Source organism: Pelobates fuscus, chromosome 3 (assembly GCF_036172605.1).
Source record: "Pelobates fuscus isolate aPelFus1 chromosome 3, aPelFus1.pri, whole genome shotgun sequence".
Lineage (NCBI taxonomy): Eukaryota > Metazoa > Chordata > Amphibia > Anura > Pelobatidae > Pelobates > Pelobates fuscus.
In genome coordinates, this window is record NC_086319.1 from 152,279,773 (window position 1) to 152,292,734 (window position 12,962).

At 45.0% G+C, this 12,962-nt stretch overlaps 1 protein-coding gene across 2 annotated transcripts in view; it reads left to right on the plus strand.

Annotated features, from left to right (window-relative positions):
• The first annotated feature begins 2 nt into the window (after positions 1 to 2).
• FBXO7 (F-box protein 7) overlaps positions 3 to 12,962 on the plus strand; it is a 75,909-nt gene continuing 62,949 nt past the window's right edge. The window contains exon 1 of one of the 2 annotated variants that reach the window (XM_063447542.1): positions 3 to 73. In XM_063447542.1, coding sequence (XP_063303612.1) covers positions 45 to 73 — 29 coding nt within the window. In that variant the 5' untranslated portion in view covers positions 3 to 44. Of the gene's footprint in view, positions 120 to 12,962 lie in introns of both variants that reach the window. The other variant, XM_063447543.1, reaches the window with a different exon arrangement.

Genomic DNA, 12,962 nt, shown 5'->3' on the forward strand with positions numbered 1-12,962 from the left:
GTTGCACGGAGAGCGCCTGCGCGCGGGGGTCACGTGATCGCGACATGCTCCCCCCGCCCCCCGGGGATCTCAGGTGAGGGAACTGGCTGCTGCCCTCAGACACCGGCTCCTAGCTCCAAGTAAGGAGGGGGAGCAGGGAGGGACATCACTAACCCGTGCCCGGCCACACCCGGGGACATGCTGCATACTGAACAACACTGCTCACATGGGCTGAGGAGCTCAGACTCACTAACTGTCATTGTCCAAAATTTGATATTACTGAGCGTGGTCTCTGTAATGGGAGACCTGCTTTCACTTTCTGTAGCTCGTGGTGATCCGTATATTTTACGTTTTGTACTGAGGTGTACCTCACATGTCAAATAACAGACGGTTGTTTATGAACGCACACTTGCCAAGTGTCCCTATTTTAGACTGCAATCCCTATGTCGTTCTTTTCTTGCCTACTGTCCCTCTGATTTAGGAGTTATCCCTATTGTTGTTGTGTCTGAGTGTATAACAGAGCTCCACAGCAATAACAATGTCAGTAATGGGTATATAAATACAATACACATGTTTAGAAATCAGTCTGTGTAAATTAGACACAATGTTATTCTTCTAAGTTACATCTTAGTTGCATAAATTGTTACTAGTAAGTTATCTAAAATTTCTTAGAACAGCCCTACCTTTGTCCATTTAAAATTTTGGAAGAGAAGCCAAAGTGCGTATTGTTGGGAACATGTTCTATATACCAAAACTGCTTCATTAAGCTGAAGTTGTTCTGATGCCTATAGTATCCCTTTAACTATCTTGTAGAACAGAAGGCATTGGTTGCATTTATTATACAAATATACTAATAATCGAACCTTCACCCAATTAACACAAGTTTTATTAAGTTGCTGACAATATCCTGTAGACCTACTTTAATTTAGCAATATTTACTGTGGTCATTGTGCAGCACTGTGAAAATGAATGGAATAGAATGCAATACATTCACAGCAGAGTGTCACCCACAAATGTAACCCTTTGCGGTCCTATGTCAGAATATATCTGACAAAATATTTGACCTCTTGCGGTCCAATGTCATATTCTTCCTGGAGTACTGCCAATCCTCCGTGCCGCGAATGTACCTGATTCCAGCGCCGATGTCTCTTGGTGCTGGGTCAGGCCCTGCATCCACTCCACACATATTGGACCTAATGTGCATGTACGGTGAGTGCCGCAAGCACATTAGGTCTTCCCCTATAGGAAAGAATTGTATCAATGCTTTCCTATTGGGTTTTGGGTGACGCTGGATGTTTGTATGCAAAGCGTGAGGACATCTAACGTCATTTAGTGGAAGCAAAGTCTGCTAAGGACCCAGAAGCACCTGTAGTGGGAGACCGCCACTAAAGGTAGAGTTATCCCTCCAAGGTAATTATTTCAGTTTCTCGATAATGGGACTTGGACACTGCACCCAGATGATGAAGTGGTCTGGGTGCCTATAGTGTCCCTTTAATTAGAGTTGTTTACTAAAATCAAAGTGAATTCCCAAAGAAAAGTTGAGGCCAAAAAAGCCAAGTTGATGAAAATAGAAAAATGGCCAAAAAAATAACTAACTAAATGTCTCTATATAAATTAGGAGCAGATCAGGGGGTAACCCTAAACAATAATGATGAAAAAGAAAAAACAAAAATCTGTTCCAACACTATCGAAAGTAACATGCGATAAGTAAACTGTTCAGAATTAAAAATCTTGAAGATACTTTATTGTTAAGTCAAAAACAAACAAACCACAAGTGACGCGCGTTTCGCCTTTGAATCAAGGCTCATCAGGGGGAACTGACTCACCGGTCTGTCAGGGTTTAAAAAGCCTGTCCTTGAATCTCATTGGTCATTTTCTGGAGTGCGGGAAAGTAACTGAGTACGGTGGCCGAAGTGATTCACAAAATCACCGAACTCAATTTCTTGTAACTGCATACGGCAACAGAATAAAAATCAATGTCGATAAACAGGGGGACTGTATAATCTTACTTGTAGACTATTGTGTCAATTAAATTATGTTTAAAGATGTCAATAAATTCAATACATATATATAAACCATAGTCAAATAATAATAAAAGTGGGATAAAATGATGATATAACACAATATATATGTAGAAGAACCCCCACCAAACAGTCCACCCTGTTAATAATCGTCACATCTAAATCCAAATTATATCTTAAAGCCACTGTACAAATTAAAGTTTTTTTGTTTTGTAGGCTCAGTAGTGAGCTATTAATTAACTAATGGTAGATACATGCTGAACTAATAGTCTACATCACGTTGTAATATTTTAAGTAGTGCCAAGAAGGAGACATCTGTCTGGAGGATCTGAAAAAAACGTTATCCCGATCCAAAATAGGTAAATAGAAAAAGATCATTGGTTAGTATATAAATAAATCACAATTTTAATGGTGTATAAAGGCTGTATAGTTGAATTCCTCGTTAAGACCCATAGGAACCAGGGTCTTAAACGAAAAAATCTATTGAGATTCTTTTCTGAGCAAAGTTTTGTTAAAATCTCCCTTAAGAGGATTGGGTAGCAATTTCTCAATGGCCTGGAACCTCAAGTTGACCGGGTCCCCATTATGGAAATTGAGAATGTGTCTTGCTACCGGAGTGGGGGTAACAGTATTCTTGACTGAAGTAATATGTGGTAAGATCCTGCGCCTAAACTCTTGATACGTTTTGCCAATGTATTGAGTCCCACAACTGCAAGTAATCAGATAGATCAATCGTGTGGAGCTACAATTGACTAAAGCATTCGTTTCAACCCTAATCTGAGTTTGGGTGGATGTAGTGAATTTAGAAGGCAGGATATATTGGCAGGCCTTGCAATGCCCACACTTGAACGTCCCCTTAGTATTAGATAACCAGTTGGTCGGTGGTAAAGGGGATGCCAAATGGCTGTGAACAAGTTGGTCCTGTAAATTCGATGGTCGACGCGCTGTGAGGGGTGGATAGGCTGGTAACACCTGTTGGAGTATAGGGTTATGCAAGAGTATTGGCCAATTCTTTTTAAGGAGTTGGGACATAGGTCCCCAACCTTGATCAAATGTGGCAATGCCATCATTTTTAGGTTTAATACAATGAAGGCTAGTATTCCTATCTATGCCACATATCCGATGGAATGCTCGTTTTAAAACCCGGTTGGGATACCCCAATTCCCTGAAGCGAGATCTCAGTATATTACATTCATTATAAAAAAGTTTGATCAATGGAGCAATTGCGCCTTGCCCTTAGATATTGGCTGAAGGGGATGGAAGCCTCGTAGACATGGCCTTCCTAAACAATTCGGTCTGGATGGTGCCATCCTGTTCCAGTAAGATCTTGAGGTCCAAAAATATCAACTCTTGTTGGTCTATCACATAAATCAGCTTAAGGTTAATATCATTGTCGTTGAGGGCTTTGACAAAATCCTCAAACATGGGGACGGATCCTGTCCACAGGAGCAGCATGTCGTCAGTATACCTATGCCAACTTAAGATGTATTGGTGAAAGTGGCTAAATTGGGATGTCATGACTACATGCTGCTCCCACCACCCCAGAAATTGGCATATGTGGGTGCGCAGACCATTCCCATAGCAGTCCCAGAGATCTGAAGATAATAGCGGCCATCAAAGATAAAATAATTATGAGTTAGGATGAACTCAAGAAGGGCCAAGATGAAGTTTTTTTTGTGGATCATTATATGATGTGTTATCAAGGAAGAATCGGCATGCCTTGAGACCTATTTAATGAGGGATATTCGTATATAATGACACTACATCCAAACTAGCAAGTTCGGTGTATGGTGGTACTGTCATGTCTTCTAGTGCTATAAGAGTGGACTTAGTATCTTTAAGATACAATGGTAATAGTAGCACCATAGGATGTAGAATTTTATCGATGAATCTGCTGGGAGATTCTGTAAGGCAGTTGTTCCCAGACACGATCGGTCTACCGGGGGGGGGGGGGGGGGGTCTAGTGCCCTTATGAACCTTCGGCAAACAATAAAAGTTTTTTTTTTTTTTTGAGGAAGTAGAAAACGAAATTCGTCTTTGTTAATTACTTGTTGGTCTAACGCATCACTTAGAAGAATATCCAATTCCTTCACAAAATTGGTCATATGGTCCGAAGGGAACGTCGTTGTAGTTGAGACTACACCTGTGCTTTTTGAATTTTTCTTGCTCAGTTATATTTTCTAAAATATCACCATTTGGATTCTGATTTGCTACGTTTTGAAGATCAGTAGATAAACCCAAATGTTGTTATTTTGAATCTGTCCATTTTTTGGCATTTCAGTGTTTTGTGTTTTTTTTTTTTTTTTTTTTAGTTTCTTGTTAGTTAAGTTGAAATGAATACTGACGCTGTTTACATCTTTTGAAAATATATTTTATGTTTACATTTTTATAAAAAAAATTGTACGTTATTTCAGTCCTCAACATATATCAAACCTATGATTTAATTGTGGTAATGGGATTCTAAAGCATGCTGAGTACATTTCCAATGTTAAAATTTTGACTTGAAGGCAGTAATAGTTATAGTAATAGTAAGGTTAACTATTACTGGGGGCGGGGCCTGACCGCTGCAGGGAGAGGACGCAGACCTGGTTAGCTCCTGCCCTGCAGCAACAATTAAGCTGAATTAAGCCACCTAAACGGGACCTAATCGGCCCAAAAAGGCTACCAACCGGCAGGTGACATCCAGGGGCACACAACCTTGCCACCCAAACGACTGAATTGGTATACACCGCCTGCCCTACCTATGAGGCCTACACGCGTGGTCGGCGCGACGGAGACGGCCGCTCCCCCGCTGACACCCACGGCTGACAAGCGGAGACCAGACCCTCGTTCCCCCCCCTCTGGACCGGTGGGGGTTATCCCGGTCTACCCTCGAGAGACCCTGGCACGACCCGGCGAGAAAGCTGAGGAGTCACAGGGGCCTGCAACAAGCGATGGCACTACACCTAAAATGGCGGAGACCGCATGCTCCCCCTGTACTCACAGCGAGCAGCAAGACATAGGGCACCGGCTGGACAGGGCCTTCCAGGCTTTCTGGGACAAGCTGGAAGCCCTTATGTTCCCGGAGAGCACTAGGGCAGTGCCTGCCATCAAACCACATACACACCTAAACGAGACCGCACGGGTGCAGGCACAGACACCTCATGTAGAAGGTTGGCAGCAGCGAGACACTCGCCAGCAGCAGGAGACCGAGGACCGGTCAGATGGCAATAGGAGAAGGCAAGTAATCGTGCAGAGGCACACTAACCTGACCTCCCACCAGCCTCACAGAGATGGCTTGTCCCCAACGAATATGACAGAAGTGCTAGAGGAGAGGGAGACCTCACAGCATGTACCCCCATCAGCGACCATTAACTTTACCGCCAAGTACAGCGCACTTACAGCGGAGACTTTACACGCACGTCCTGCAGTAAAGCCACAACAGCACCAAGTACAAGCCAGAGAGCTCACCTCAACGGCAGTACCAGGGAGTACCCCTCCAGCGACACTCCCTACCTGCAGACCCACAATAAACCGGGACAGCCTGCAATGCTCAGCTTGGCAACAAGACTCTGTGCACCTCCGGTCGGGATTTGGTTAAACTGTCCTCACCGCATGGACTTAATGGCCATCCACCTTACCCACTGTAAAACAGGGGATATGGCATTCAATTCACCTGGAAAATGAACGCTATCCTGTCTCTCACCACCTTTTATTTTCTCATGTGATGCAAATGTATAGCATATACAGTAATTGCAAGTATACACCCACAACTCATTCAGCGTGTCCTAAAGTATCCAGCATAATGCTACCTATATTGCTCTACTTTACTTAGAAAGCACTCGTATGTGGAATACCATGGCACACACGCACAGCTCTTAGGTGAAATGGTGTCTCACTGTGAGCTTTTTAGATAAATGCAACATACCCTGCCAAGCTACTCACACACATGAATAAGCCTATTAGCTAATTGACTGAATCGACTTGATGTTTTTCTTTAATCTAAGTTTCAACGTTCTCGTATGGTCACACAAGTTTAGGTGATCCACACTGACCGCTTAATGTGTATTGTCGTAATGTGTAACCTGTCTGCTTAATTTAAAATCAGAACAACTTTACATGTTTCAGCCTAGCATCTGACACAGCATATTAACCTACTGCGTAGAAAACAAAAGCGTTGTTTTTATATGTTATGTTTCTCAAACTCTCAAACTCTAAGCGATGTACATCATTAATGTTCATGTTCTTACTTAAAAATTGTGTGCAAGATCTCATGTTTACCCCTATGTTCAAACTATGCCTAACGTGCTAGAGGACTGCCTTTGGCGTACCTCATAAGCAACTGTAATAACTATGCGCACTTAAAAAATAAAGAATTAAAAAAAAAAAAACTATTACTGCCTTCAAGTCAAAATGTTAACATTGGAAATGTACTCAGCATGCTTTAGAATTCTATTACCACAATTAAATCATAGGTTTGATATATGTTGAGGACTGAAATAACGTACAAAAATTTTTAATAGAAATTTTTGAGTTACAGACACCATGATGTTTATAACCATCACTGGAGAGGTAGTTTGATTATAATTTAGTGTACGTACTACAGTTGCCATATTCTTGTTGTTTTGATTTCCGAGCCACAAGGCTGTCTGGCAGCCTACTCCACAGTTCTAAGTTCTCTGTTAGATAAATTACATGAATTATTGGAAATTTCCATATCGGTTTGTCATTTTTTGATTCAGTATTGTGGCAAACCTAGCCACTTCTAGGATACTGAACTTTATATAGCCAAAAGGTTGTCTGTAAATACTGATATGCTGTATGGGTAACTTAGATGTGTATTGGGCTGCCCATAGGATTCGTATGCTAGCAGCCGTAAGCCACTAGCATTCATATAGTTTGTTTCACGAACAGTGGCTGTACGGGCTGTTCGTGAAACGAATGCGGGCCCCCCTGTTAGACCACCCATTGAGGGACGTGTGGCGCTCGTTAAACGATTACAAAATTGTTGCAATCGGTACTTAAAGGCTCTCCTGGGTGGCCGTCGTTCGACTACCGACCACGCGGCGGTCGGCCATCTTGGATCCTTTGTCTCACCAGCGGTGTTTGGTCGTCGAGCGCCTGGAACTGAAAATGGCTACTCGACGGCACGAACACCGCTGGACTTCCAGGCCGTTCGGGAGTTCCGCCCGTAGCACATTAAGGTTCCCCATCGGTGTTCGGTAGTTTTAAACCGAACTCGAGGACAGAGTCTATTTCGTGCGGTGTTCGGTAGTTTTAGCTGGGATCTGAGCGGTATTCTCACGAAATGTAACCCCAGACCCCAGCTATCTACCGAACGTCCATTCGTGCAAAAAGAGTGAATTGTTTGGAAGTTATGGATTTAAATGTAAAATGCCGGTTCTGCTGCACGGAGGGATAATCCACTTAACGGTATTTTCCAGTGGGAGTGTCCCTCTCGTGCAGCAGTGCCTGATGGGAGAAATGCTCTGTAATTTAAGTTTCCCATGTAGTCCACTCCTGTAATACCCCTGTGATGTGACTCTGGAAACCACTTGCATGGGGAATTGCATAAATATGGAAGCATGTGAATAAAGACCTCAGTTGACTCCCAGAACTGTGTTTCGTCCGGTTACTGGGGGATTTGGGATATTGCCTTACTTTTCAGCGCTTGACTGTGGATTACCCTCTTTACCAGCGGAGATCGTGGATTTTAATACTGCAGCTCCGCTAAAAGTATGGGTTAAAAAACAAATAGAAAGTATGAACACAGCGAGTATACTTGCAAAGTGAATATAAAGCAATGGTGACTTTATTTTAGCAATACACACTTTCTTAGGGTCTATCTACTAACTTGTGGGTTGAAATTTGGCCCAAATGTTGAATTGTCAGTGTTTTTTTCCCCCAACTCCATGAACAGGGCTGGATTAAGAGCCCAGTGGGCCTGGTGCGGATAATTATGATGGGCCTAATTACAAAATCTTATTGACCAAAAACACTAAAACAGTCCTACCTCCTAAGCGTCATGTATCTGATGGAGATGATGCTGTAGGGAAACTCATAGGATGCAACTATGAGAAAACACATACCCTTTGCTAATCTCATGCTTTCAAGTAAACCCATACCCCCTAACAGCAGTGTCCAGTAAAGCAGGAAAGTCTATGGATGCAGTAAAAGGGTGGGCTACTGACACAAATCACATAACCAGAACGGCCGAAAGGGCGAACATACACAAAAAGGGGGAATGTCTGTGTCCCTATGTCTCCCAGTCCCTTAGTGTTTGTGTCCTCATGTCTCCCAGTGTCCCCATGTCACTAGGGGACATTGAGAGACATTGGGACACTGGGAGACCTGGGAAATCTGAGACTCTTGGGGACACTGGGTGACAGATACGAGGGGACACGGGGAGACATGGGGCACTGAGACACTGTGATATATAGGGGACACTGGAGACTTGATAAAAACCTGGGTACAGGTCAAAATGTTGCGGTGTCCAATAAACCTGCTTAAAGCTATCACAGTGAGTGCCTGAGATTTTTTTCTTTTATACTAGGGGACACAGACACTACGGGCACAGAGACACTACGGGCACAGAGACACTACGGGCACAGAGACACTACGGGCACAGAGAGACATGGGGCACAGAGAGACATGGGGCACAGAGAGACATGGGGCACAGAGAGACATGGGGCACTGAGAGACATGGGGCACTGAGACACTGATACATAGGGGACACTGATACATAGGGGACATTGGAGACTTGATAAAGACCTGGGTACAGGTCGAAACATTGCGGTGTCCACTAAACCTGCCTAAATCTATCACAGTGAATGCCTGAGATTTTTTCTTTTATACTAGGGGACACTGAGACACTAGGAGACATGGGGACACAGAGACATTGGGAGACTAGGGGACTTTGGGAGTCTAGGGAACACTGAGACACTAGGGACACTGGCACACTACAGACACTGAGAGACACCAGGGACACATGGGGATACTGAGATACTAGGGACACTGGCTGGGAGACATGGGGACACTGCCATGTCTCCTATGTTTCAAAGTCACCCAGTGTCCCCATGTCTCCCTGTGTCTCCATGCCTCTCAGTGTCCCCATGTCGCCCAGTGTCCCCTAGTGTTTGTATCCCCATGTCTCCCAGTGTCCCTTAGAGTCTGTGTCCTCATGTCTCCCAGTGTCCTGATGTCAGTAGGACACTAGGGGACACTTAGAGACATGGGGACACTGGGAGACATGGGGCCACTGAGCCACTAGGGAGAGTGGCTGGGAGACATGGGGACACCGACTAGGGGCTACTGGGAGATACGGGGCCACTGTGTCCCTAGTGTCTCAGGGTCATGGGCGTCCGAATGGGGGGGTAAATGGGGGTACTTGCCTCCCCCCTGGATTTTTCAGCTTGTGCTGCTATTTTTCGTTTTAGTGTGAGAATACAGTGCAATACCAGCGCTGGCCAGTAGGTGGCGCTGTGAATGGAGAAAGGCAGGAAGCTACAGCTTATCCCTGCCTCTCTCTCATGACTGAATCGCAGGGGAGCAGCACAGAGGTAGCCTACAGAGCAGGTAAGTGAGGGATGGGGGGTGGGGGAGACCGCATAGAGGAAGGTAAAGTAGAAGGAGCAGAAAGGTTCTGCAAGGGGCAGGAGGGGTCAGCAAGGAATAGAAAGGGGCAGCAAGAAGCAGGAAGGGGTTGAAAGGTTTTCAAGGAGCAGGAGGGTAAAGTAGAAGGAGCAGCAAGGAGCAGGAGGGGTCAGCAAGGAGCAGGAGGGGTCAGCCAGGGGCAGGAGGGGTCAGCAAGGAATAGAAAGGGGCAGCAAGAAGCAGGAAGGTGTTGAAAGGTTTTCAAGGAGCAGGAGGGTAAAGTAGAAGGAGCAGCAAGGAGCAGGAGGGGTCAGCAAGGAGCAGGAGGGGTCAGCAAGGAGTAGAAAGGGTCTGCAAGGAGCAGGAGGGGTCACCAAGGAGTAGGAAGGGTCTGCAAGGAGTAGGAAGGGTCTGCAAGGAGCAAGAGGGGTCAGCAAGGAGTAGGAAGAGGCAGCAAAGAGTAGGAAGAGGCAGCAAAGAGTAGGAAGAGGCAGCAAAGAGTAGGAAGGGGCAGCAAGGAGCAGGAAGGGGCAGCAAGGAGTAGGAAGGGGCAGCAAGGAGTAGGAAGAGGGAGCAGGGAGTAGGAAAAGGGAGCAGGAAGGGTCTGCAAGGAGCAGGAAGGGTCTGCAAGGGGCAGGAGGGGTCAGCAAGGAGTAGTAAGGGTCTGCTAGGTGTAGGAAGGGGCAGCAAGGAGAAAGAAGGGGCAGAAAGGAATAGGAAGGGTCTGCAAAAAGCAGGAAGAGTCTGCAAGGAGCAGGAAGGGTGTGCAAGGAGCAGGAAGGGTGTGCAAGGAGCAGGAAGGGTGTGCAAGGAGCAAGAAGGGTCTGCAAGGAGCAGGAAGGGGCAGGAAGTATCAGAAGGAACAGAAAGGATCAGCAAGGGGCTGCAAGAAGCTGGAAGGGGCAGAAAGAAGCAGGAAGGGCAGTAAGAAGCAGGAAGGGTCTGCAAGAAGCAGGAAGGGTCATCAAGGAGCAGGAAGAGCCATCAAGGAGCAGAAAGGGATCAGAAAGAGAAAGGAGCAGAAGGGCGCAAAATAAGCAGAAAGTAGCAGAAAGGTAAAGGAGCAGAAGGAGCCTCAGAAGACAAAGAAGACTGTGTCAAATGAAGGAGAAGAAACTGAGATTGGAGCACTTCATTCTGGACACCACATCATAAGGCGTTGGTACCTGGGCCTGGCAGGGAAACTTTGGACCTTCTCATCTCCCCAGGTAAAAAAAAACAATATCAGTGTTAATGTGTTCACTTTTATTTACTGAGTGTCAGGAAACACAGAAGGCCGCTGGGTAGGGGTGCCACTGATTGGCTAGATGGGTCAGCTAGCACTCTAAGCCAATCAGTAGCTCCCCATTCATAAAAATGTAAAACATTTTTATGAATCGGGAACTAGCGATTGGCTTAGAGTGTCAGCTGACCACTCTAGCCAATCAGCGGCACCCATGCCCAACGTCAATCTGCACTTCCTGACACTCTGTTTCAGAAGTCGAATACCACTGAGCGACCTGGAGCTGAAGGAAGCCTTTGGGGGTAAACCATTTGAGAGCGGTTTCACCCCTTCAAAGAAAGAGCACCCAGGGGCCTTCTTGCATCACAGCATTTTCATTTAGATAAAGTTGTTATGGTGACCAGAATGTACCTGTAATTTGATGAAAGGAACACTATAGTGTCAGGAATACAAATATATATTCCTGACACCATAGTTGTGAAAACGCTATTCATCCTTGCTTTATGTGAAAATGACTATGCTCCTTCCCTTTCATGACACTGTCAAAAAGGGGCCAAGCATGGATGTCATTACAATTATGCCCTCCTCCCCCCCCCCCCCCCCTCGGAAAAACTCCTGCGGACGTCCATGCTCAGGGTCCCCATGTTCCCCAGTGTCCCAATGTCTCAATGTCCCCATGTCTCGGAGCTGCTGTCTGGACTCTCTGTGCAGAGCTGCTCCCCGCGGATCAGTGAGTAGAGAGAGGCAGGGAGGCAGATGCCGTAACTTATTATCACTACCTCTCTCCACACAAACAGCGACCCCTACTGGCCGGCGCTCGCAGAATAATCTATGTTTATACTGAGACAGACATTTGTATTGCCGGTATTACTGCAATACCGGCACCGGCTAGGCAGCCTCAAATACCTGAGAAATACTTCTGAGAAATACCTGGCAACCCTAAGAAATACATGAGAAATACCTGGCAACCCTAAGAGTAGTGTGTAAAAAAAATTTTTGTTTTTTTTTAAACCAATGGGCCTATTCCATGGGCCTGGGCCTGGAGCTGCAGCTCCATCAGCCCCTATGTTAATCCGGCCCTGTCCATGAAATCCTTTACACCGCCTCCTGAAACCACAGCTGCAGAATGTATTGGGCATTGTGGGATGCCATACATGCCATTGGCTGGTGGGCAGATTGTTTTTATTGGAGCAGAGATCACACACTCTTTCATTTTTTTGTGTATTCTTTTTTTTAATTCTTTATTTTTATTGTGCAAGTAGGTAAATAACTTTGTCAAGACTCCACAACAGCGCATACAGGTTAGGTAGTGGCATGAGTTTCTGCACATTTATATGTATATATTTATATATATATTTATATACCAAGCTTAACGTAATGAGTAGGTTTCTACAGTTTATAAAGCATGCTTATGGTGCACGAGAACAATATTATTTAAGTCCGTTTCAGTACAGGCTAATATATATAGCAACATGTGTGGCTCTTCTGTAGTGCAAACAAGGCTATAACACATTAAACATGATAGCCTGCTAGCTTGTAAGCGAGGTGTGTGTGCATAACTGATGTGTTCTGAAGAGAACCGTTTAAGTGAGCCTGAGTAGCGTTGCTAATATGGTTAACCCCTGGGGTGCCTCTGTGTAGTTTGAAGTGTGCTCCACCTCAGGTAAGCAACTCAGGAGCCTGAGGTAACTTGGGCTGTAGCATAAAATGACGTGAAATGATAGAAAATGGCATAACATGAAATTGCCTCCCAATGTGACCTTAGTGAGCGACAGGCTGAAACCTAGGTCTGCACTTGTGACCAGAGGTAATACAGCATAAACAGTGAATCTCAGATACTGACATAGTGTCTTGGCGCAGTCCCATATATGTCCAGTGCTACTTAGGATGTGACCTAAATCTATTCATGGTGGGTGGTCAGGCTCTATATGCTGCACATTTTTATATTCTACAGGCTATATCAGAGTGTCTAAGACTCTATCCGACAAATAGGCAATGTCTATTATCTGGTGGAGATTATACTTAGAAGAAAATAGGGAAAATGGGGGGGAAAAAAATAAAATAGGTAAGATGGGAAAAAAAAAAGATAAAAACAAGATGCTTAGCTCAAACAGCATGTGCACTTCTAAGCTTGATTAGGCACAGACATGTGTATAAATGTGTTGCAA